Source organism: Pithys albifrons, chromosome 5 (assembly GCF_047495875.1).
Source record: "Pithys albifrons albifrons isolate INPA30051 chromosome 5, PitAlb_v1, whole genome shotgun sequence".
NCBI classification, from domain to species: domain Eukaryota; kingdom Metazoa; phylum Chordata; class Aves; order Passeriformes; family Thamnophilidae; genus Pithys; species Pithys albifrons.
In genome coordinates this window covers 3,797,960-3,824,407 of record NC_092462.1, presented here as the reverse complement: position 1 = coordinate 3,824,407, position 26,448 = coordinate 3,797,960, and the positions used below count along the sequence as shown (strand labels likewise).

The 26,448-nt window shown below is 40.2% G+C and overlaps 1 protein-coding gene and 1 long non-coding RNA gene across 10 annotated transcripts in view; one reads left to right on the top strand and one right to left on the bottom strand.

Annotated features, from left to right (window-relative positions):
• The first annotated feature begins 244 nt into the window (after window positions 1-244).
• Window positions 245-1,658, top strand: LOC139672055 (uncharacterized). Of its 3 annotated transcripts, none has more exons than XR_011697850.1 (3): window positions 245-259; window positions 514-745; window positions 966-1,658. It is a non-coding gene; the product is annotated as an uncharacterized lncRNA (long non-coding RNA). The 3 variants fall into 3 exon arrangements; XR_011697851.1 differs by lacking the exon at window positions 245-259 and adding an exon at window positions 425-439; XR_011697849.1 differs by lacking the exon at window positions 245-259 and having other exon boundaries at window positions 341-745.
• A 394-nt stretch (window positions 1,659-2,052) lies between these two features.
• Window positions 2,053-26,448, bottom strand: part of USP53 (ubiquitin specific peptidase 53) — a 29,930-nt gene continuing 5,534 nt past the window's right edge. For all 7 annotated transcript variants that reach the window (XM_071555478.1, XM_071555479.1, XM_071555481.1 and 4 more), the window contains exons 2-16: window positions 24,493-25,172; window positions 23,120-23,212; window positions 20,058-20,192; window positions 18,929-19,042; window positions 18,760-18,842; window positions 18,084-18,189; window positions 17,524-17,670; window positions 16,713-16,862; window positions 16,082-16,253; window positions 15,007-15,156; window positions 14,276-14,419; window positions 13,185-13,914; window positions 11,350-11,423; window positions 6,170-6,269; window positions 2,053-5,678 (exon numbers count right to left, since the gene is read on the bottom strand). In XM_071555478.1, coding sequence (XP_071411579.1) covers window positions 4,691-5,678; window positions 6,170-6,269; window positions 11,350-11,423; window positions 13,185-13,914; window positions 14,276-14,419; window positions 15,007-15,156; window positions 16,082-16,253; window positions 16,713-16,862; window positions 17,524-17,670; window positions 18,084-18,189; window positions 18,760-18,842; window positions 18,929-19,042; window positions 20,058-20,192; window positions 23,120-23,212; window positions 24,493-24,636 — 3,330 coding nt within the window. In that variant the 5' untranslated portion in view covers window positions 24,637-25,172 and the 3' untranslated portion in view covers window positions 2,053-4,690. The remainder of the gene's footprint in view (window positions 5,679-6,169; window positions 6,270-11,349; window positions 11,424-13,184; window positions 13,915-14,275; window positions 14,420-15,006; window positions 15,157-16,081; window positions 16,254-16,712; window positions 16,863-17,523; window positions 17,671-18,083; window positions 18,190-18,759; window positions 18,843-18,928; window positions 19,043-20,057; window positions 20,193-23,119; window positions 23,213-24,492; window positions 25,173-26,448) is intronic.

Genomic DNA, 26,448 nt, shown 5'->3' with positions numbered 1-26,448 from the left:
ACTCGGTGAGGGAAGGGCGGTGCCTGGGGCGGTACTCGGTGAGGGAAGGGCGGTGCTTGGGGCGGTACGTGCTGCGGGAAGGGCGGTGCCTGGGGCGGTGCGCGCTGAGGGCCGGGCGGTGCCTGGGGCGGTACGTGCTGAGGGAAGGGCGGTGCCTGGGGCGGTACGCGCTGAGGGAAGGGCGGTACGTGCTGAGGGAAGGGCGGTGCCTGGGGCGGTACGTGCTGAGGGAAGGGCGGTGCGCGCTGAGGGAAGGGCGGTACGTGCTGAGGGAAGGGCGGTACGTGCTGAGGGAAGGGCGGTACGCGCTGAGGGAAGGGCGGTGCCTGGGGCGGTACGTGCTGAGGGAAGGGCGGTACGTGCTGAGGGAAGGGCGGTACGTGCTGAGGGAAGGGCGGTACGTGCTGAGGGAAGGGCGGTACGTGCTGAGGGAAGGGCGGTGCCGCCGCGCGTAGGCCGCGGGGCGTGGCCGCGGTACGTGCGCTCCTCTCTCATTGGCCCCGCACCCGGAAGAGCCGGTGGCGCCTGCGCGGAAGTGCCGCCGAGAGAGCCCTGAGGAGATGGAGACGGTGGAGCGGCGGCGGCAGGAGCGGGAGCGGCGGCAGGAGCAGAATGGCGGCCAGCCGCTGTCACGATCCCTGTCACTGTCGGGACAGTCTTACTGGCTGGACCTGTGGCTCTTCGTCCTCTTCGACTTGGCGCTCTTCGTGGTCATCTACTTGCTGCCCTGAGGGCGCGGGCCCAGGTGAGGGAGGGCGGCTCGGGGGGCACAGGCGGGAAGGAGGGAGGGAGGGAGGGAGCCCCGATAGGTTGTGACCCGCGGTGGGGAGGCCCCTGGGACCAGCCCCGGCGTTCCTCCCCGGAGTGGCCCACAGAAGGCCTGGGAAGCACAAACGCCTCTGAGGAAATGGAAGACAAACGCACAAAAGCACCACAAAAAATAAGGCCTTTTCTGTTCCTCGCAGAGCCGCGGTGTCACCACGGGCTGCCCCTCGTGAACACGAAGAGTGGAGGAGGAGGACTGTTTGTGCAGGATAAGCAGCTGGGAACACGGCTCCACTTGCAGCTGGATGAAGGAGGCACATATTTATAGTAATATATCTCTCTATATGTCACAATGTTGCCGTTACAGGTTTTTACCTGTACTCTGTTTCTGTGCTCTAAACTGTGCCTTAAAGGTTGTGTAAGACAGACGGACTGTGGTTTTGTAATTAGTGCCTGAAGGTTTGTTCAGAAGAATGTACTGCTTGAATAAAATCCACTGAAAGGACACTCTGCAGCTTGGCTCAGAATAAAACCTGGCTCTTACTCAGACCTGTTCCCTCTACAGATGAAACTTAACCAGCTGTTCTACTTCCAAAAAGTCAGTCATAAGGGGTTGATGCTGTTTGGGTTTCTGTTATATTCTTCTCTCCTTCCTTACCTTCAGCAGTTACTGAGCTTCCTCAGGGTCAGTATTTTTATACAGATATATTTAGAGTAAGCTTTGTACCTGGTCAGGTTTTGGAGAAGAGAGTCCTTCCACCTATGGCTGAAGGAAGTTGTTTTCTTCAGTATTTTTTCCTCTAGGAATACTACTTTCTAATTCTGAGAAGTACCATTCATGGTTGGTTTGGTGTTTGGTTTTTATTTTCAGAAATAAAAATAATTAGATTGGAGAGATTTTGAAGTGTAGTGCTTGGTGTTTCCTGACACATTAAATGAAAATGGGCTACTATACTGGGATTTGGGATGCACAAGTGGGCATTCTTTCCTTTCATTTTTCATTTACTGTTAAAGACAAGTCTGCTTTGTCACCAAGTATGTGGGATTATGGTATTAAAAGTGCTTTATGCATTTCGTGGATATTAAAAAAATTTAGTCTATTTAACAGCTTTATAAACAAATACTTCAGAAGATTAATTTTACTGTTCAAAAAAGGTAATTCAACCACCCTCTCTGCAAAAACTTTCAACCATCAACAGTAGTGGTTTCTGGTATTTTAGAAATGTGGTTCTCTAAAGCCAACTTTTTTTTTTTTAACTGTGGAGTACAAAAAGGACAGACAACAAAGACTTTATAAATTTTTATCTTGATATTTTGAACAAGCAGAACTTTGCAAGAAAATAATTCTAAAGACTGAAAAATATATTAATTACAAGACTTGTTAATATCTTTACTGTTACAAAAATTGTCTAGGCTCTTATACAAATCTATAGCTGGGGGGGGACATTTATAAAAAAATAAATAGGCACCCTAGGTAAGTTAAAACGAGTTATCACATATTAGTTAGCAAATATTACATACATACATGGAGTGCAGTCAAATATAAAAACAAAGGTGCCTGGATTAGCTATGTATGATAATTAAATCCCTGGTAAACATGGGCCACGGAGAAGGTTGTCTGGTAAGATTGTTTCAAGCCAAGGAGGAGACTGGAGAACATCTAAAGCACTGCAGCTACTTCAGAAAGGGATTTACCAGTTGTGCTTCCTGGGAGCCCAGTTCATTGGTATCAGCAATGGGCACTCATATTGCTCCTGCTGCAGGAATATCAACATTGCTGGGCATGTTTAAAAATAAGTGTTCTAACATCATTCACAGTTGTTGCTGTGCTATTCGTACATAAAAATACTGTCATTTCAAATACAAGGTTTTTTGTTTCTCTTGCAAAACATTTTACAAATTATACATTATTTACAAATTCCAATATTCTTTGTTTTTTTACACAAGTATTAGAAGACAGCTGTACTTAACTGGCTATGTATATTATGTAACATGGCTAGATGAACTAGAAAAGTTTCATTTACAGGTTCTGAAATCTCTCTCAAAAATACTACAATAGGAATCACCCAAGTTCTTACACTTTTAGTGTTCTTCTGTATTCAACTGATTTTCTTACAAAAGGATCACTTTTTAAGTTGTTTACTAGCAGCCATACCTAAACATGCATAGTGTTTTCACTATAAACTCTTGAATTCATTTTTTTCCAAGTGCTACAACTAATTTTGATCAAGAAGGTAGAAATAAGGTTAATCTGAGATACCTGGATTGTTGCATATATATAATGTTCCAGTTCTACTGTAAGTTGCATGGAATTTAAAAGAAAAAATCCTGACCTTGCCACAGAATAACCAAAACTAATGTTTAACTGTTTACCTTGGGTAATTGTGCTAAACAATGCCAACATTTGGTTGAAGCTCTGAAACTCATGTACACAGGGTTATAAACATAAAAAAAAGCCTCTCTGGCTTAACAGTGCAAGAATAAGCAAGAGTATTCATTATGCATATTTAACCTTGTTGCATTATTTTTGTAACTAAAAGGCATTGAATTTTAGGTATAATCAGCAGCACCCCAAGTTAACACTGTAATGTGAATAATGGAAAAATTTAGCCAATTTGGATCGTGTCAGGCTTTGCTGATGTTCCCTTAGCACATTAGCTAGTCCTGTGCACTGGCTTAACTAACCAGGTAAAAGCCAAATAAATCCTCCTCTTTCTTACTGAGATAAGTCAGGTTCACAAAAGACAAGGTAAATGCCAGAGCTGCCAAAACTGTAGGCAGAGTGAGAGAGCAGGGAAAAGGGAACATCTTTCCATGCCCCTCAGCCACCACAGTCTGAGTGGCTGCACATTCAGCCTGATCTGCTAATGCAGACCATACCCATTTGTAGGGTTGTTCCAAAGGAGGAAGCAAGTCAGTAAAAAAAAAAAAATTAAATCATATGTGTGATCCCCATGAACTGCTGCTCAAAATGTCAAGCTGAAAAAAACAGAAGATTATTTAATAAATAGCAGCATTGACTTTGCATGCAGCTGGAGGATAAGTCAGAACTGAACACAACTTTGTCTAAACCCTACAAAACTAATCTTTCATAGTTGCATGATAACTGTATTTAAAATTAGCATCCTATTCTGTTATACTGGTTTGTAACTTACGTGGTTAAATTTAATAAGTTAAAGTATATAGCTTACAGGGTGAGCAAAATCTGATAAATGTGTTTAAAAATGTACACTAACAGAGAGCAGGTGTATTCATAGGACAGTATTACTGCAGTTTACTTCAATTCCCTTTGAAAGTCTCACTTAACACTTGCAAACCAGGACGGTTTTTAAAGAATTATTATTATTATTAAGGCTTTTCAAATGAAAAATAAATCCTCTGGGTAAACTTGTATTAAAGACACTTGAAGGTTTGTGAAAGCACAGACTCTCAGAGAAGTCAACTGAAAAAACAGTGTCATCTCCTGCTACCTCTCAGGACAATTAATGCTCTATTATGACTACATTTACTGCATTTTATGTGGTAGTATGTTTATCCTTTTTGTTAGTCTAAGTATGTAGTGACCACAGTCTGAAGGAGCACTTCTTAAACTGCAACTAATTAAATCTTCTTACAGAATGAGTAACATCCAGTTGATCCTGCTGCTGTAAGATGTGTACACCCCAAGGGACCGTGTTTATACAAACTGTAGAAGACAAGCTGAGTAACAGAGGTAAGCATTAAGGCAACTAGAGTAACAAATCAAAGAACCACAAGTTTAGCACCTTTTCTGTTCGCCTCTAATTTGCATATTCATCTGAACAGTCGTGACTCCCCGAGAGTACAGTCACTGGGTACCTGGTTATCCCACACAGAGTCAAGCTCTGTGCCTGTTTACAGACTACACGAAATGGAAAGTCAGATCCAGGTGTGTGGTTTTATGGATCTATCGGCTGCAGTGTATGCCTTCTGCATTTGCCTTGTACCTCTGCTCGGGTGCGGGATGCCTGCGCTCAAGGGTGGCGTGGTATGTAGCAGTCAGTTCTACTCCAGCTGCTGGAGGCTGCTTCTCCTTGTGGAAGCTCCCACTGTCCGTGAAGTACAGCTTGGGCCTCTGGTGGTACTTCATCCTGTACGTGTCAGTCATGCAGCTGTCTACTGAGAAGTAGGTTGTTAGGGATACGCTGTCATTCCCGTCCACATAGCCGGGACTCGGTCCCGTGTGACGGGATCCTTTCTTTAACAAGTTCTCAGACACGGTCCAAAAGTCATTAACTGATAAGCGAGGTGGAGAATCCGGTTTGTGGACAAACAGCTCGTTCCCTGGCAAGGGCTCTTTAAGCCTCTGTTCAGGTGGGAGCACACTTGGTTCTGGTGCAGGTTTTGGAGGTGCACCTGTTTGCCTCAATGGATTGGTTTGCAACACTTCTGTTGATTTTACATCCGCTGCCGAGTTACTGTCTGGGCCCGGCAAAGTGTTCAGAGCGTATTTCTTGGGTGGCAGAGGGGGAGGAACGTTCTGGTACACTGCTTCAGGCACCCAGAGCGTGTCCCCCCTGTGCAGCGGGTGCCCGGCGTGCTCGCCGGGAGGGGCGGGAAGCACCACGGGCCTTTGCGACAGGGACTGTGGCACACAGGGTGCCAACCCCACCTTAGGACCGAGTGTTCTTGTGTGGTGAGACTGCGGCTGGGCAGGGGGGGCAAAGTCACTGTGCAGCAGCTTCCTGCCACAGGTGTTCTCTGTGTAGGGGTGGGACACGCCATCGGGACAGAACGCTGCCACATTCACCTTCTCAAACCTGTCTAGGGGAAGCCACTCCGAAGGATTCTGCTCGTTTGCCTTGTTCCTGCTTTCTGACTTCACAATGTCTTTGACAACTGGCTGGAGAGCTGATGATGGGAAAAACTTCCTGTTGGTCTCAGGCATTTCAACTCTAAAATACAAAACCACACAAGATGTGAGTATCCCTGAACACACACAAAGAGGTTCAAATAAACCAAGGATGCTTTCAAAGACAGTCTTGGTAAAACTGCCTAAATAATCAAACTGACAAGAATAGATGAGATCTAGTACAGCCATTTGATTAAAACTTGTAATAAATTACTGCAAGGTTTCTTTCATTTGAAATGTAAAGTGCTCCCCCAAAAATCTCTGCAAGAGATGCAAGGTAAGATAAATCCCTTCAACATTCAGGATTATCTCATACAGGACCTCTGCTCTCTTCTAAGCATCCCTGTGACTCTCATACATTCACTTTTCAAATATTGGATGTTACTTCTGCCTGCTAAATTTGTGGTTAGATTCTTGGTTGCCAAAAATATTCAATACCTTAACTTTTCAATGCTTAATATTGATTATTGTAACATAACAGAATTCAGTGTTTCTTAAACTATTACAGAGTAAATGAATGGCAGTATTAGTTACCTCTTTACTGGAGGACTGGGCACCTGCAAATGTAATTCTGTTGGGAAACCAACATGAGGTCTGTAATTAACTTCAGAATTGGTCTGGTCTTTCCTCAAATCTGGGGGTAGGAAAAAAAATTCAAAATGAGCAGATATACAATCTAATTCCTTCTTTGTAATTTCTCAGAGGTTAGAAAAAACAAACAAAACACAAACCAGAACAATTAATCCCTTTCAAGATTTGAAATGGCTATTTTGATCAATCTGTCACAGGTGGTCAGATCTTACCTGAATTCTAAATAACCTGGAAGAAATTGTCTGTTTTTTTTGTTACCAGAAAACAGCTTATTATTACAATTTTGAAGTCCTATAGACACACTTCACCTTAATATTGAATCTTACTAAAGCACATTCTCAAAAGCAGCTTTTTACAAAAACATGCTTATTCCAACATCCAAAGTAATTTAAATTACAAAATAAAAACTACTTTCAAATTCTGAAATTTCACATCATGTAATAATAATAAAATTGAATGAATGCAGAGACTGGGCATGTTTTAGGTTGGTTTTTTTTGTATGTGGGTTTCAAGAAATACATTCTTTGAAACAATTAAAACCTTAGAGCAGAACTGTTCAGCTTGTAGAGATGCTGAGCAGACAAGAGGTCACTGTCACTGCAGTGCCCCAAACACACACTACTAAGGGCCTGGGCCAGCACTTCTGCACTCCCACTCCAGAAGCTCTTTTTACTCACAGACAAAGAATCATTCCCTGAAAATACACAATTTATGAACAAGCAGCTCCTACTGAACAGCAAATAAAGGAAGCATTGAAGTATTTGTGTCAACACCACACAGAATAAAACACTCTCTTGGCAAGTGACAAGCAACAGTCTATTTGTTTAGGGATAGATACTGTAAGTCTTCCTAAAGCAGTGATTAGTCCATTATAATCAATCACCTGCTCTGAAGCCATTCAAAGAAGGGATTATTATTATTATTACAATGGTGTATTTATTTTGTCTATGTGTAGACTAGACTCATAACTACACACCTGTTTCACTTGTTACTTCCCCAAGTTTAACTATTAAAAGTCTTGGAACTTTTGATATGTGAACATACAAGTGAAAAGTCCAACAAAAGAACAGAACTGAACTAAAACCTCTGGGTGATGCTGCGGGGTAATACTTGTTTTGAGGGTCTGCCCTGACTTTAAGTAATGAAAGACTAAAGACACAATCTTTGAGCAAGAACACAGGTAGCAGAGGCTAAACCAGCATAACAGCAGAAAAGACAAAGCCCCCCTACAGCTTTCCTCCAAGGCTTGTAATTGAAAAAGAAATTTAATTAAAAAACTTGCACCATAAACAATACCACAGCTTTAGAAATTATAGGAAAAAATATTATTGGTTGAGCCTGTGTGACACTGGCAAGGGGACAAGTAATTAACCCGAAAGAAAGGCAAAAACGGCTGCACTGAGCCACGGAACCAACCAAACACCGAGGAACGTTGGAGGAGAAAATGCCTGTACCTGCTGCAGGTGGCGATGTTTCCGCGGGCGGGAGGCAGCAGAGGCAGGGCCGTGCCCGCGGAATTCCTGCCGCCTAAAATAGCCCTGTCATTGCCCTCCTGCTGACAGCACGGCCATGCACGGCTAAAACCAGGCGCCGGCTCCACCGGGAATTTTGGCTCCACGTTCTCTGCAAACCTGAATATGGGCCGCTGGACTCGACATATCCTTATCAATGGGGCGTGAGGAGCTGAGCAATAAACGGGAGGAAACTGTTCATGAGGTGCAAACCCGCCTGCTTTTTTAGGTTTATCAACACCTGTTTGCACGTCTGAGCAGTCAGGCCAGATTGTCATCCATTCTATAGCCCACAGGTAGGACAGGACTTACCCATTTACACATACAGAATGTGCAAAAATCTGAAAAGTCAATCTTTGTGTGGGGAAAAAAAACCAAATTAACATAAATACAAAAACCCTCTACCTAAAACTCAGCTCCACATTAAATTCAATTTCCTTCTAATGCATTTTAGCTGCATGTTTCCTGGAGAGATTGGGGTTTTTCCCTACAAAAAACCTTTTTCTGTACCTTAGCTTTTTAAAAATATTTTTTAAAGTTGTCAATAAACCCACCAAATTGCACTACTTTTGTAACACATATTGTGGCAAATTCCTCTCTCTTAACCCAGATATTTTCTGAATTAAGTTGAAATGACAGGCAAACTTACTGTAAGCTTTGGAAATGTGGAACAAGAACATAATCTGAGTCAAGAAGGTAAACACATTATAACTTGTCCAAAATAAAATATTGTTCTTCAAAAATGGTGACAAATCCTCAGGAAAAAAAAGAAATCCTGATAGTCAAGAAACTTTACTTTTGGAACAACATTCACTTGCATGACCTTTCATATATATCTTTATCACTTAAAGACATTGCAGAAAAGCATTTATTTGTTTTTGTTTCATGTTAAGTAAACTAAATAGCTATAAGCTTTAATTCTCTGCTCAGTTCTTCAGACTCTATATTCACATACACTGACTGCACCATGAGGGTAAGAAGTGGGTTTCCTTAAGTATAGTTGCATATTTTAAATTATTACTATAAATGTATGGTTTTCCTAAGCAAATGAGTTTTGTTTTCAGAATTATAGTTGGTTTGTGGGGCTTTCTGAAGAGACAGGTAAGCAAAGGCAATTTGGATTCTTCTTTGCTCATTCACCAGAGCTTCAGAAAGATTCTAGATTTCAGCTGGAGTTGTCTCATGCTATTGAACTGAATAATTAATGTGAAAACCATTAAAGTTATAGTCATCTTTCTTCAATTTCAAGAATGGGAGGCTGGAAATCTCACCCTCATGCTGCTCCTGTCACATGTTCTTTATAAACAAAAAAAAAATTCACCTCAGTTCATCAAGTTCAAACATCACAAACACCAAGTCATTAACAGGAATTATGGATGCTACATCTGCTTATTTGCATTTTCCTGCCAAAATCTGACCACACAAATTAGGGATTGGCCTTGGGGGGACCTTTGCTTCAGCAAAATTATCAGCTGCTTAATGCCAGTGTAAGCAGCAGCCATTTGATCTCACAACCACTGTGTGATCCAGTGTTTCCATCTTTATAATGCTCTAACAGTAAGGTTATTTCCATAAGTCAGGGACAGAATTCCTCACTGCTGAACAGCAGCCTTACTCAGCTCCAGCTACAAGTGAGGAGCTGGAAAAGCAGTTACACAAACGGTGGGCAGAATTACAAGTCCAACATTATTTCCATAAGAAGTTTTCCACACAGAAAACCCACTCAGACATATTTTTTGGAGTTGCCATGACAGCCTAACAAAGATTTCTTACATTCCATTCCTCTTCTCAGACAGGACTGGGCACTTTTTTTTTTAAAGTCTTATTTTCTGGCAGTCTGTTTGGCTCTTACCTACCAGTCTATGTCTTGTTCATAACACTCAGAGATAAAACAAAGGCAGTACAACTGACACCTGTAAATGACTAATGTTGTCCTTGCTAAAGGTATCCTGACACGCTTTTAAAACTGAGACTAAAGAAATCTTTAATCCCACACACATGTGAAATTATCAAATTGCTCATATTATCTTTCCTGTCCATTAATCTGTTCCACTAGAAGTGTTACTTTCCAAAACTTGCACAATGAGATCTTCATAACTGACTTAAAGACACACTTTTTTGTTACAAAGCTATTCAAAAGTGAGTTGCAGAATTGAAATAACTGATTAGATGGGACCCTACCATCAATTTTTTATGCTAACTCTGAGGATCACCTGGAATCACTACACTTCTTTAAAAATGCACAATGAATGTTGAAAGCTTTAAGTAAACTTGAGTACTCTCTCCAGGGGGCACTCATCACAATCTCAACCATTGCTTTAACCCACCTATTTTTCATGCCAGCAGAGTCCTTTATGTGTTTTTCAGTGGTGTTTTTTTCTATTTTTCCCACCTAAGTGCATTTGATAAGAGAGGTGTAGTACAGAACTAAAGCACAATAAATGTCACACAAAACCAGACCTTTGCATTCCATGCAACTCAGTTTTGGGTTGAGCTTTTTGTTTTTTGCTTGTCAGAATAAGCAAACCTCCCATTAGTTCTCTTTCTACAACCAAAAAATGGATTAGAATAAGGACAGAAAAGGTAGAAGTGGCATGGGAACACCCCCCACTTTAAGTCTTAGGAGAAACTACATTATACTATACATTATTTGAAATGAAGTATGATATCTATAAAAGTCAAACGTTTCCTGAGGAAGTGGCTTAATATTTATTGCCCCTCTTTGTACAAGCACCCTTCCATTGTTTCAGCACCAGCAGATAATGATTTTGGCTGGCCTCATACTGACCTATAATATTTATATGCCAAGGCATTTATCAACTTTATAAAACCCCAGCAGACATATTAGTATGTAAAAGGAAGTAGACTTCCTTATTGCAAGTGTTTCTTCCTGATACTGCTTCATATCTTGAAGGAAAACAAACGGTACCACAGTTCACCCAGACATTAAAAAAAGAAAAAAAGTCTTCCTTAGCATCCACCAACAAAGTTCATGGAAATGCTTTGGGGGAGCACACAGGGAGCAAACAAAACTACCATGTTTTTGTGTTTGAGGGTTTTTTTTGGGGGTAGGGGAAGAGACACACTTGCCACAAACACCCCAAAACAACAACAAAGAAAGAATATGAACACTTTTCATCTTCATCCATCAGTATAACTCACTGAAAAGCTTTAACAAAATTTCTAATTCACTGTGCAGGAAAAACACCCACAAAACATATTTCCTTTGCCATTTTCAAGAAGACAGAACACACGGGCCATGATGAGTCAGTAAGAGATCTCTGCTGAAAATAAGTATATAAATCCCCCTTCCATCATGGTCAAAACAGCCACAAATTCCATGCCAATTTTTTCCTAATCCACTGAAATACAGCCAGCCTGTATACAGCCTAACTGAAATACAGCCTAACTTTGAAATATTTGGTTATTGCTCGTTAAAAAAAGTGGTAAATGGTCTGTACAGTTTTTAATTTTGTGACATATGAAGACATTAATTTATGCAGTGAAATTACAAAACACAAAAGGCTAATCAGAAATCTGTCCATCTCATGTGATATTAGTAAGGAAACCTGCAATGTTTTTTGAGACCTTCACCTTTCCAGGAGTTCTTACCGTGGAAGTTCCTGTTCTGCTGGGGTGCCAAATGTAACACATGGTCAGCTTTTTTGGTTGACAAGTTCTGTTCGCTGTAAAAGAAGCAGAGATGTGATCTGAATGCTGCTGTAACGCTGCTCCCACACGGGACAGGCTGGGCTGATCCACAGACATTTAGGATAACCTGAATCTTTTACTGTGGACAGACAAAAAGCGCTGATTTTGCTTTGTTTTGGTTTCAGAATAACCCAGGACATTTCACTACAGAGGCTGCATTTTGTATGTTTTAACTAAAAAGTTTGTTTTGACAACTTGCTACAATACTCTATGGAATAAGTTCTACATTTTTGCATCTCCATTTAGAGAATCATGGAATGGTTTGGGTTGGAAGGACCTTAAAGATCACCCAGTTCCAACCTCCTGCCATGGGCAGGGACACCTTCCACTAGACCAGGTTGCTCCAAGCCCTGTCCAGCCTGGCCTTGGACACTTCCAGGGATGGAGCAGCCACAGCTTTTCTGGGCAGCCTGTGCCAGGGCCTCACCATCCTCACAGCAAACAATTTCTTCCTAATATCTAATCTAAAGCTACTCTCTTTCAGTTTGAACCCATTCCCCATTGTCCTATGTGGTCTTGTAAAAAGTCCCTCTCCATCTCTCTCGTAGAATCCCTCCAGGTACTGTGGAAGGAAGTGAAAGCCTTTTCTTTTCCTGGCATTTGCCATTGTCTTTTCCTGTAAAATAGCTTGTCATGAAACACATGTCCAAAAATCTGCTGAGATCTACCAATCATTTGTGACTAGGCTTGGTCTCTCAACATTTCAGGAAGCATTTGGACAGCACTCTCAGGAGACACATGGTGTGATTCTTGGGGTTTTCCTGTTGTAGGGCCAGGAGTTGGACTCCAGTGATCCTTGTGGATCCCTTCCAACCAGGCATGTGCTATGATTCTAACTGTGCTCTTTCATTGTATTGGAAAGAAGCATAGATGACTTTTAGTAGTATCTACATTCTATATACAGTTTAAGATATATAATACACAAAACTGCATGTGGAAGGATTCTGACTTTCTGTTTCACAGCACCACAAACTGAAGTTGGAACAGACCTTTTCAGATCATCCAGTCCAACCCTGCTCAGACAGGGTCAACTCCATGCCCAGGATCACATCCTGCTGGGTTAGGAGTATCTTCACAGACAGAGATTACACAACATCCCTGAACAACATACTTATTACTAACATAAATTAGTTCTAGGTAAGTTTTATAAAACACAGCTACTAACCACATTTTTGGCCAGTTTTAGTAATCTGACACTTTTCAGCAATGACTTTTTTCAAACAGGTCTATCGATTACCAGGTGATCAATACATATCTGAGGTGTTCTAGAGCACTGCATTTCTGCACAGGGACTAGGAACAGTAAGCAAGTTTCACCTACTGCCATTCCCATCTCCTTGTCAGGGCCTGTCTGTGCAAATGCTACAGGTACATTTATATGGACACTGTTCCACTACACATGGAAAGTTACCCACAGTCTGAAAATCTGCTAAGTAAAGAAGTGTAGCAATTACTACAAAGGACCACGCCCTGTCCCTCAGCACAGCTTAGCAGTGTCTGGCTCAGTGCCCTGCACAGAGAACCAGCACTGCAGCCTCAGAGTGAAGGTAAACTGAACACTTAGTTGCCCACACCCTTATTTCTAGATACACTCCAGCTTTGCACATACCTGGCCTCAAGCAAGTTCCAAAGCAAGTTTTCTTGTTTTTTTTTGTTTTTTAAACAACACATAAATATTAAATCAGCTTATTTTTCTATGAACAGCATCTATGCAAGCTTTGAGATCATAAGCATTACCTGCAGGAAGCACTTTCTTTCACATTCTTGACATCTGCCGGGTTGACTCCTTCAATGACAGGCGAGTCCGGGTTTGCAGATCCATTGCTGATATGATCACTGCTTTCATACCCAGATTCTGTCCTCTGAATTTGCCAGTTATCACCGTGGATTTTTCTCTCTGTAAATCCTTTGCTTTTTTCAGTGTTCCCTTTTCCCTCCGAATCCAGTGAACTTCGACTTCCTGTATCCTGTTTTGTTTCATCTTCATATATAGTCATTAAACCCTTCTGCATTTGGGTCTCCTTTGGCCAGTGGTTAAAGCTGCGCTCCTTTTCATGCTTAGATTTACTGCTCAGGCTTGCCTTGTGCTTTGGGCTGTGCTGTTTTTTCTCAGTCTCACTGAAAATGCTGTCTACATTCAGTGTCTCCCGCATCGGTTTCCAGCCTTTACTTCTGCTTCTGCTGCTGACACTTCCTTTGTCCCTGGAGTCCTGACTGGTGTCTGTGTCGTAGCCAGCGACACCATCAGTCCGTGTCCTTGTCACTGGTTTCTCCCCAGCAGCAAAAGACTCTGTTTTATTTGATCCAAGCCCATGTGCAGCAAGCTTTGCTGGGTGAGCTGCACTGTCGTGCCTGTAGGGGCCTCTCCCCTGGCTGCTGTAAATCCGCTGATCCACACAGTGCCTCAGCCCATTCCCAACCGGAGGAGATCCCGACTTCATGCTGGAACGGTCCTCCCCCAGCAAGTCTTAAAAGAACAAAAAGAATAAAGCTCCATTATAGTTCTCATTCATGTTTGATAGAATCGTTTGGGTTGAAAGAGACCCTGAAGGCCATCTTGCTCCAACTCTCCCTGCCATGAGCAGGGACACTTTCCACTAGACCAGGCTGGCTCAAAGCCCCATCCAACCTGGCCTTGAACACTTCCAGGGTGGAAGTGGTCATTTCACTGATGTTTTTACAGTACCAGTGTTTCTTACAGTATCTCTACAAATCCAGCACATATTTCAGAATACTGCAAACTGGGAAGCCCTAATCTGACTGTGTGTTCTCTTAAAAGCAGAAAGCTATTGAACCCACTGATTCCCTGGCCACAATTTTAAGTGTACCTCTTTGTCTCCCAGACTCTTTCCGTGGTCCTCTGTCTGCATCTTTCCGGAAGGATGTGAAGTTTTTCATGTCAGCAGCTTTCTGAGCACACTCTCTGGATAAGTCCTTCAGCCTGTCCTTTTGATCGCTGTAACCCAACCTCACTGCAAAAAACACTCCTTGTCAGAGATCATCACTCAGAAGTCAGTCATCATCAAAACACACAGATATATTTATGGACCATAACCTAAGTTTTAAATATTAGTACTACTGAAAAAGACTAATGGATTACATAAAAATGAGATTTCTTTCCAAAACAAGACCACTGACATACAAGACCACAAATAAAGCTACGAAGCACAATACTGTTGGGGAAAAGTGTTTGAGTAGCCAATGATCCACAGATCACATCTCAGCCTCATATCACTGATGTGCCTTTTAGCCAACAACAGGATGGGAAAGGATGAAGATGACTGAGAAATGGATCAAAGCCTCAAGAGCCACTTCAGTGAAGGAATAATGACAGTAAATAAAAAATACTCTGCATTTAACGTTCTCTGGAAATGTTAACACTCCATGGCATATCATCAGATGTTATTTAAACACTGAAGGAATCTTTGAACAACAAAGTCAGTCACTGATGGAATTCTTCCTTGGGAAACAGTTCTACTCCCAGGGTTATCACACACCTGAAATATTTCATAGTAAAACATATCAGGGGTTTTTTTGGGTGGGAATGGGGAATACATACCTGGGCCTCTCCCACCACTTGCTTGAACGTGGCTTCTGCTGAATGCTGAATTGTCTGGCTGAAGCTTTTTATTACTCCTTTGATTAGTAGGGTCTCCAATTCCATTCTCTTTCACATGCTCTGATTTAGCAGCAGAATGTTTTTCAAATCCTGTCAAACAACACATTCATCTTTACAAAGAAAAAGCTTCCTAAATTAAAATTTTCAATACCTAAATTAAAAAAAATAAGGAAGTTTTTAAATTTCAGTTTAAAAAAACAGAAGAAAAAACTCCCCAAAACCCAGACTATTTTTCAATACACCAGGCAGTAAGGCTCTGTAATATTTTATACACTGCCATATTTAGAGTGATAGCCTGTAGTGGAAGAGGGTCCTCAGTTCTTTCCTCCCTGGAGCAGTGTGTGCCCCATCACGATGCATTATGTGAAGAGGAACATGTCAAATTCAATTTGGCTTTTATTTAATTTACTTGTAAGTTATGTTTAAGATTAAAATTAAAAAAAAAAAACCAAACAAAAGAGACAGCAGTACAAACTGCAGAACCAAAAGCATTCTTACACTGGTATATGAACCTCAGAGAAGTTTCCTGAAGCTCCTCCTGATTTTTCCCAAAGTTCTGAACTGTGCTCTCTGTATATACATATATATGTAATATATATATATACACACACACATGCTCCAAATCTATCTCCACACGTGCATGAAGCTTTAAAGTATCTTTTTATAGCACTTTTAAAAGGTATTCTGAATGTTTCTATACACACACATAGGAACATCCCCATATACAAATATGATAAAATTTTCTTCTAAAGTTGTGCAAAGCAGTTCTGAACAAACTATAATAGAACATCTTTCTTTCCATTACCCATTAGTCTCAATTTTTATTCCATTATTAACCAAACAGTTCTAACATTGAAAATTTATACTAATCTCTTTTCTTTAGAGACTCTTTAGGTAATGATTGAAAAAAGTATTTCAGAACAAAGCAGCCAATCCATCACCTCCTCCTTTATAAGCCTCATTTTAGAAATATAGCTGGTACTTTCATTAAAAAAAATAAAATATATCTAATTACCCAAGTCTTCCCCATTTCCTACTGCTGCTTTGCACTGAGACCAGTGAATAATCTGCTTTGGTGCATCTTCTGGAGAGACAGCTGTGCCATCTGGGTTAGCATAAAATAGCAGCAATGGCTGGAAGTGACACCGAATGCACCTGGAGACCACGTCTTTCCATTTTGTACCAATCTAAGGAAAAAACCCAACAAAACATAACCCCAAAACTTTACCAACAGCACTGAACCCAAATACAGAAAGATAATTTATCAAGCAACACGTTCCAAATGACTAATTCCAAAGGTACTTGAAGATTTAACATTTTAGCACATTGGTTTATATAAACTGCAACAAAAATATATATTAACATCAACTGGTCAACATTATCCCTATGAGCATGGCTGCCAGTATCTTCTTTTTCTTTAAAAGAAGTACAAATTCAACAGTACACAAGAACATTGTGAAGCATTCAGCATTTGTAAGGCACCACTGCAACGTAGCAAAGCCAATTCCAAAATTCATTTGTGAAAAACAGTTTACAAAAGTAAAAATAAAAACAGCTGTTTGACTTTCTTCAAATTCTCCATCACAAGAATGCACTCCAGGAGGGAAAAGATCCCTGAACTTGGTAGGAGGAAAAGCAGGATTTACCTCTTTGACATTGGCATCATCAAACAGCACCCATTTGCAGCTCTTAGTGTGGAAGGCAAAGGCACAGTAATGTCGGCTTGTGTAGCAAATCATTCCCACAAGGAAAAGCTCACTATTTTTGGCATTTTCATCTGTAACCCTATAAAACAGCTGTAAAAATGATTACATATTGTAAAACATGTGTAAAACATTTAGCCTTGATTTCCTGACCCACTGCTGGCATTTCACCAAAGCAATTGGTATTGAATGTCCTGTGGCATTATACAATTTTCACTGAGTATAAATATTGACTTTTGCACTTATTAGGTCTATTTTATTTTTTTTTGTGCCTATTTCAAAGATTAAAATATTAATGCTGTGGAATAATTCCACAAATTTCAAGCTGAAAATGATATTCCTGGATTTTCAACTAGGAACACACCTCCATTAATCTTTGTACTTAGGCACAAACCCAACACTTCTGCCAGGACTTTTTCCTCTCACAGGAACTACATCAAGCAACACATTATAAAGAATGGTAAAAGTAGACATAAACTTTGAAGTCAAATTGTGCTTTTTAAAAATACAAAGGAATATTTCTATGTCACAGAACTACAGACTATTCTGAATTGGAAGGGACCCACAAGGATCATTGAGTCCAACTCTTAAGTCAGTGGCCCATAAAGGGGATTGAACCCATGACCTTGGCATTATTATACCCAAGTTTTAACCAACTGAACTAATCCCAGGTCACATGTATTTATATATATTCATCAAATCCACGTAAAACTAAATTCTAGAGTGAGCAAAGAGTAAGTTTTAGGTGAGGTACCCCAGGAAGGTAAAGCTGAGTTGCCAGATTCCGCATGACCTCCTCTGTCAGATCAGAGTGCTCCGAGTCCCAGACTAAGCCGATTGTCACAATCTCGGGACAATTCATAAGAACACGACGGATTTTTATTTTTTGACCACAGTTACTCTAGAAAAAAAGGAAAAAAAAAAGATGGGATGGAAAACAGAGATGTTTAAAAAATAGAAGTCCAAAGGTGAGTTGTTACACAAGAAATAGTGCAACAAAACAATTCTGCAGCTTCTTTTAACTAAAATTTAGTTATCGTGTTTGTTTCTAGGAATTTAAGGGTAATATTCTTTATCATAAAATCCCTGGTGAAGATTACAGCCCAACTTCTACATCCAATCACCACCTTAAAACAGAAATCTCAATAACTGGAGCAATAAAATGTAAGTTTAAGGGCTTTTTTCACCGCAAACTGGACTGTGCAGAAGCAGCCAGAGGTAAGGCTGCTTTTAGGGGAATACTTTAGCCTGATTTAATATCCCAAAGAGTTCTCCCTTGTATCTTAGAGTAATGTAACATCTTTGTTTACTTACAGGACACTTTCTGTAGTCATCAGCAGTATTTGCTGCCTGCAGCAATTCTGCAAACATTTCTGGCTTGAGACGTTCGTGCCTCTCCATCATTTTTTCTACTTCATTACTGTAAAAATTAATGAAAAGAGTCAACAGATTCCAGTCAACTCCCAATTAAGTACATTGTATGACTAGAAAGAAAATACACAGTGTCAAACAGTAGCATACAAACCTTTTTCCCAGGCAGTTAGCAATGCACAAGGGGGCACGAGCTCAAGCTCTGCCAGGGGAAATTTAAGTTGGAGATCAGAAATAGAATCTTTCCAGAGAGAGTAATCAGGCTTTGGAATGGGCTGCCCAGAGAGGGGGTGGATTCCCCATCCCTGGAGGTTTTGAAACTGAGATTGGACATGGCACTGAATGCCATGATCTGGTAAAGGGACTGGAGTTGGACCGAGGGTTGGACTTGGTGATCTCAGAGGTCTTTTCCAACCCAATCCATTCTATGATTCTATGATTTTTTGCTCTACATCTTGCTTTTGAAATCCAAATTGTACTTCTGGACAGTATCTCAAAAACATGTTGTAACAAAGTAATGCATATTCCTTTTTAACACTTACAGCACTTCTCTGGCACTCTTTGCACATTGTTGGAAGGGTGCATACAGAAAAGGGAGTAACAAGAACAAAACTCTTACCACAGGGCTGTGGTGGAAATGTAACGCACAAATTCCGTGAAAGGCAACGGATCCGAAGATGCTCCACAACTGCGACACACACACTGCAACACCAAAAACACTTCTGTTTTTATTGACTCGGGACAGAGGAAGCAAGTTATGTGCTGAAGCAATCAAAGGAAGGTCTGACCTGCTCATACAGCGTCATTGCAAACTTCTGGTGGGAAATACAGGACTTGGAAGTGCACATGTCTGTTTCACTGTTTGGCACTAAGTGAAAGTGAATCCTCTCCAGGATATTTTCCTAAAAAGAAGTACCAATGTAAATACAAAATGAACTGATGAAGTCAGAATACATGAAGGACATTACAGTTTAATACTCCCAGCTACTTCCCTTGGCCCCACAAAGTACTGTGATTGCCACGAGTTTGGCCCCTGAATCAGCATGGCCATTTCTTCCTCTTTTGCCTAAAGTACCAGAGGTAATGGCAAGAGGTGAATCTACTCAGGTAGAGCAGGCAGCTGATCAGTTCAGGAGTCCAAATGCAGTTTGATTAGATGGAACAGTAATAAGAGGCTCTCTTTCATGACTGCAATCCATTAACCTGACTGCAAGATCACAAACAGCTGCTTTCAAGAGTTCTCCACTGGATTTTCCTATACATATGAAAATGCATCTGGCAGGAAGGAATTAATTTGTGGATACTTCCAAGGGATGTCAAAGCTGAAAGTAAGCAAAGCAGTAACCATATTTTCTGCCCCTCAAAACTGTGTCTGAAGGTCTGTGTTTTATGAGAATATTTTCATTATCTGACCCAGGACCTCTTAGAAAGGTTTCTTTGCCAGATTTCTGTGCCATCTGGAATCATCTTTAATGGCCACAGTAATGGCTCCTGTTTTTCAATGAGACACTTAATAAAAGCAGAAAGGAGCTACAGCAAGAGTCAGGAACTTCCAGTATCCATTCATTCTTGGGCAAGAAAATGGAAATCTCTTCTCCAGCAGAATTCAGTAATGAGCTGGCAAGTTGTAATGGAATACATTTCAATAGCTGATGAGAGAATAGTTGGAGGAACAGACTATGTATTCAAATTCCTAGGTGATGCTCCTCTTCAAGAGATAACCCTTCTCTCCATTTAAACATTTCCAAGACTGACTCAGGGTCCATCATCCTCACTGCCCTAAACTGGCATAAAGAAGGTCAGTAGCATTATGTCACTCGAGTCCTTGCTGTGAGCCTGGAGCCACCAAAACAACAGGCCAGCCTGGCACCAACTAAGCTAACATACTTCTGCTTAACTGCCACAAAGAGCACTCACAAAGCATTCTGCTGCATCGTCCATGAATCCCAGCTGGAAACGCTGCTCATCCTTGAAGCTCTCGGCGAGGGCGTGTCTCATGTTGTCCGACGGGAGCGCCTTCTCCCGACTGTGCTGGAACTGGGAGAAGATTGCCTAGGAACAAATACAGCTGCTTAGCTTCATTACCCACTTGACGAGACAGCTCAGTTCTACAAAGATACATCAGTTCCTGCATAAATATACAAAATATTTATATTTATGATGTTTACAAACCTATGCGACTTATTACTGTTTTCTCTTGGAGTTACTGGGTTTCTGTGTTCTGTTACTGATTCCATGATAAGAAGTTAAGCTACCAAACTGACCTTTGATCCAGTAGAACAACAACATAAGAGTATATAAAAGTGCAAATGATTGACCTGAGCTCCCAGAAGCAACACACTCCCTGGTCTGTAATTACACAGCTTTTTTAATTTGGCCATGGAATACCAGCTCATCCATATTTATCTCGTCTTTACAGCCGGTGTGTGTTTCTCAGGGCACAATTTAATACCACTCTGGTTAGTTTTACAGCTATCATTCATTAAATAATGCAATATTTACATTACTACTTCAGAAGGGAGTGTATCTTTATTAAAATTATGGATATGCAAAAACCTCCCATACTCAGATGGAATGCTGATAATCCTTGCTGTTAAATCTGCTCACTGCTGGACCAGTGCACACAATACAAGAGAACAGCCCAATATCTGCAGCTCCAGAACATGATCATTAATTGCACTTGATTTTTCCTTCATTTCCCAGAAGAGAGACTTGGCTGCTACTTTTCTTTTTGGCAGGGATACACACACAAGTGACCTCATCATTTAGCAAGTAAGGAAAGCTGATTTTGAAAGAACTGAAAGTTAAGGGCTATTAAATGAATTACATATTTTCAGGTATCAAAAGGTAAACTCCACTGTCCAAAATTCTAAGTCAAGTTTAAGAGAGAAATGAAGAGAGTAAGGGCAAAGCAAATCAGTAGAAGCCACATAAAATATAAATAAAGATATGCATTCTTCACACAGGCTTCCTATGGTTAAAATCTGTCAGACAAAGAGACAACAGATAAGCAAAGTTTCAGTGCTAACAAAAAGTAGTGTTTTAACCATGATGCATTCCAGGGTGTCTGTCAAATATCTAAAGTTCCCTCTCAAAACAAAAAGCACGGAATAATGACAAAAGTTACAGTCACTATTTCCATGTAAACATTCAAAATGAAGGTTTTAACAGGTCTGAAAATACAAGTTAGCTCTGCTGTGAGAACTTTTATCAATACTCATTTTGGCTGTAGGTAACTTTTGACATCCAACAGAGCCTTTGCTAAAAAAAAAGTTCAGATAAGCAGTTGTGCAGACAGGTATGCTCAGCTTAGTGGCATGCACAAAGTCCCACCCCACTGTTCTCCAAACAAGAACAGAGCATATTTAATTCTTGAACACCACCAAAAGATTGAGCTGAGGTCAACTAGAATTTACTGGCTGTGCTTTTAGTTTATAGGAGAGGCTGATACAGATAAAATATCCTTCACTGGTGAACAGGTAGGAAGGGAGAAAATAGCCTAAGACCAAAAAGAAAAAAACAAACAAAAAAAATCACCCCACAAATCCCAACCCAAGTCACAAATAAGTTGCTGAAATGCATCCTCATCCAGCAGATCTCTTGTATGAAAATGCCCCAGGTTCTGAACACAGAACAAACAGAATTACTCAACCAGTATCTGTAAAGAGCCAAGAAAGCAAAACCAGTAGTGTACATAACAGCTGAGGACAGATCCTTCCAAATGAATTAACTGCAATGTTTTGAGCTCAGTACAGAGGCCAGGGAGTTGAAGATCACAACTATACTGTGAAAAAAATAACTAATTCCATTCTAAGCAATTTCAGAACAGGCAGCAATACCAGTTCTTATCAGTATTCTTGGGAATTCGTCACAATAGGAAGATGTCAGTCCAGGTAATGCAGAACATTCAGGCACAGGAAGCCATCCAGAGAAACCACACAAGGGGCACCATGGAGGAATCAATCCCTCAAGAACAGACACTTGAGAGAATAAAGAAAATTCCAAGTCCTACATTAGAGCAGCTGAAGGTAAGTGCATTGCTCTGGGAGATGGCTTAAAGTGATACAAAACCTAAACTAAAGTCACCACCCCAAGACAGAAACAGGATTTAATCTGAAAACACAGTTATGCCCCATTATGGGTCAGCACTTTATGTCCTGACAAGGTCCAGTGCCCAGCACACAGAACACGAGCTGCATCAAACCACTGGTGAAAAAAAACCTTCCAATGAGTTCTGTAGAGTCAAGAGCTTGTAAAAAGGTTGAAGTAAAAGCCCAGAAAGTTAATCTGAACATACATAGTCTCAACCTCTTCAACTTGCTGGGTTTTTAAAATTAAACATTTTAACCAATGAAATAAAACAGCAGCTTTTGGAAAAAAAAAATGTTTGGAAAAAGACAGAGGCACATTCCAAACTAGGTGTATGACAGTGCAATATGATAAACACTAAAAATTACTGAAAAGACTACACAGTACCTCAGATTATACACATCCTGAAGGAAATGTCACTGCAACCAGTTCTTGCCTAAAACACTCATTTAACTCCCTGAGGGTAAACTCTTCAATAGCTGGCTTACCTCTGCCTACAACTGAGCATCATCAAGAATCACTTCCTCAATTAAACATTTTTCATTAGTGTTGTTCCTTACAGCTCCCACCAGACAAGGGACTGCCAGTTCTCTATGTCACCATGTCTGCTACCATATTTTGAAAGACAGTATAACTTGTTTGCACTGACAGTTTTATGTTTCATCAGACTAGAATTTGTGTACTGTAAAATTTCTTCTTTAAACACAAGAAAATATTTCTGTTACAAACATGTGTTACAAATATCCTTAAATCTAAATTGTTTCTTTACACAGGAATGACTTAGAGAGTCACCCAGGCATATGCATGATACAGACACAAGCTAATAAAAATAATTTAAATTATTTTCCCCTCATTTTTGAAAGATGGTTCTTCCAGAATTTACTACTTACCTTTAAAGCACAAAATATGCAGGCATCTCCTTGACACACATGTCCAGTTAAACCTCTTAAACTTCGTCGAAATATGTCAAGTTGCCATAAAACCTACAAAAATCAAGTTTCAGAGAAAGTAAGTCATGACTTCTGAAGGTTCTCCACTTCACACGACATACAGTAGTTGTTAATTTATTTAATTTCACATAATGCACAACTTAAATACCAATATTGGTGCAAGAATTATGGCCCTTCTCCTTCAGTTTGGTAAATTGTGGTGGTGGAAGTGCAAGTTTTGCGTTCACCACTTGAAATTTGGATCTCTTCTTTTTAAAGGACTTGAAACAATGCACTTTGGAACAAGAGCTGAAGTGCTCTCAAACAAACAAGCAGGGACTGTAGTCCTGTTACAGCTCTGCATAAGAGTTAAGTCTACACTACATTCTTATGGGCTCTTACTAAAATGATTGCTGAAATGTATTTGTTTTTCCACAGAGCAAAACAGTTCTGGTGCTTAAACAGGTCTGTTTCTTTTATTTGTGTAACTGCTCTGCATAAAGATAATATCAGCATGGCCACAGTACACTGCTTTCAATACCCAGTGTCCCAGGCACACATGAAGTGAAGGAGTTCAGAAAGTAGCCTGCTAAAAAAAAATAAATACCCCAAAAATGAGTTTTCAAGATGCACAGTAACAGAACAGCTGCAAATCCAGGGGAAAAAATATCCTATCTATAAATATAAAAGCTCAAATGAATTGGGATGTGTTGGAAAAGCCAAGTCCAAAGCTCAGTTCTGAAGGTTGAACAGAGGTTAAGGGACAGAAAGGAGCACGTTGCTCCTTCTGAAAGGGCAATCACCAACCACCAGCCACTGTTTGTGATGCTGAGAGGTGGGAGGGTTGGCTGAAACTGTAAGTGAAGCTGCACAGGGTTTAATTTTAGGGGCACCCCAAGCGAAAATAGCAGAACTGCCAGGGAATATAGGTCATGCTGTTCCCATGGAGCACAGAACAGCAAACATTCCACGTTTTTATCTTAAACATACTTAGATACCATCACATACACACCACAGCTACACCTCTCCTACCTCCTGTGTTTAATTCCATACCATTTATAAGCCTCCCAGGATTTTTAGGAAGTCTGTACATCTCTTTGCCTCCTAAGCTTCCAAATACAAAGGACAGTTTTTCTGACATTCTGGATGCATGCAGATAAAATAACACCCTGTCATTTTATGCAAAATTAAATATTTAACACTCTCCTTAAAATTAAATGCTGAGTAAAATTACTACCACACACTGTCTTCTTTCTATAATTGCCACTTTTCTTTCCCCCACACACTTAGGAAAGTCTACAAAAAAGTGTTTAAAAAGTCAAATTTTTTCTTACCTGAACAGCACTATTAAGAAAGCAGCTGTTTTGTCCAGGTTCATTTAATAAACCTTTTGTAGGGGCCAGGGACAATATACTTCCAGGCTGATAAACTTTTCCAAGGTTTCCCCCAGGTCTTCTTAGGAATTTCACCCATGCCATTATTTTTTACAGTTTATAATTGCAATGGTTATGCTTAAATATTTAAGGATATGATGAGTGCAAGGCAAAGAAGGTGGTTCTACAAGAGTGTTTCTATAGTCATGGCATTCCATTCAACCCTGTGCAATAGTCACCATTCATGGGTTTCAGTCCATTCTCCATGAGCAGCTTTCAAGCCATCGGTCAGGATCAGTAAAAATACAGTTAAACAGTTTTTAGCTCTCAGACTTATAAAAAAAATAAAATAAAAGGTGTCCAGTTAAGGTTAAAACATGTTAAAAGTTGCTAGAATAAGTTCTTATTAAGCAAGTTGCACAGTAACTGACTTCTTCCAGGGTAGCAGTGAAGTATTACTATAAACCATGGGTTGTATTATGCCAGAAGTTTATATAATCACAAACATGGAAAGCTCTTGACAGGCATTATACTCCTGTTCTCTCGTTTCGTTCCATCTTCTTTTTACTTTTAACTGTGACCCATGAAACATATTCCAGTTTAGAAAACTCCATGTTTACTTCATTCTCTTTCCAGTGAACCTGAAATAGGAAAAAACCAGAACATTTAAGAAAAAAAAATCCAAAATGTTAAAGACCTCCTAAGTCAGAAAAGAGATCATGGCTAAAACAACCTCTTGATGTGCTGGTATACACAATAACCAGGGAAGAGGAGGAGAAAAAAATTAGTTTTAAGGCAGGAAAAATAAATTATTTTATCAATCATAATACATTATCTTCTAGCTTATTATACACCTTTAAAGAGCATGATAAAATTACTGTAAAGGTTCTTCTAACAACATGCAAAACCTTATAAAAGATCAGAAAATACGTGAGTTATTCTACCTTTGAATCTCCAAGTATAATAAAAACTCCCAAGAAATAAATATTTTTATTCAACACTGGAAAACCTAAGCTGGTTTTAATTTCAGTGTCAGAGGTGGATTCTCAGCTTTCAGCAGTTTGTACTACCTACTAAGCACTACATAAAAACTAGGTCTTTAACCTAGTTGCATTCTCCAAGCACCCAGAACAACTTTGCTAACAGCGAAGGAAGAACATTCTGTTTTCTGCCTCCAAACCCCATTCCAAGACTGTGGGATATCAACAATAAGAGTTGTTTCTCTCATTGCTGAAGGCACGTGTTTAAGGTTAAGTGATCCCATACCCAGAACCTCCCCACAGCCACATGGAGAGCCCAACAACAATGGGTTATTCTGCCAGTTTGGCATTACTACATCACCCACATAAACAGCTGAAGTAAAGGCACAGAACAGAATATATTTACATAAACCAAAGCAATTAGGGTTGCATATGTGGGAAAGAAAAAAAAAGGTGAAATTGGGCCTCACATGACAAGTGAGACATTCACCTTAGACTTCACAAGCATACAAGAAGCCTTGCACCCCTAAAACTACTCCCCTTTATTTAAAAGAAACATTGGCATTTGCTTGTATTATAAAAAAAAAATAAATCAATATCTGGAACGCAACCAAAAGTCTCTTTTGCTCCGTGAATAATCAGATGGGTTTTGTTTGTTTACTGATGTTACTGTATCTCACCCGTAAGTAATTTGATTTAATAATACTGGAGATAGTAAGTGTGATTTGTGACTGCACTGAGCAAAGATTCTGAGATCTAACTGGAAACTGACCTTGACACAATATCATGTGACAATTTTGTTCACTTCAATAAACCCAGAAAGGGGAAGGAAAAAGAAATGTAGTGAATAACTAGAGATACATACCAATTTCAGATCTTATTAGACCTGAAACATGCCGTTTGGGAAACAAGAGTTCTTCCAGAACAACTTGAGACA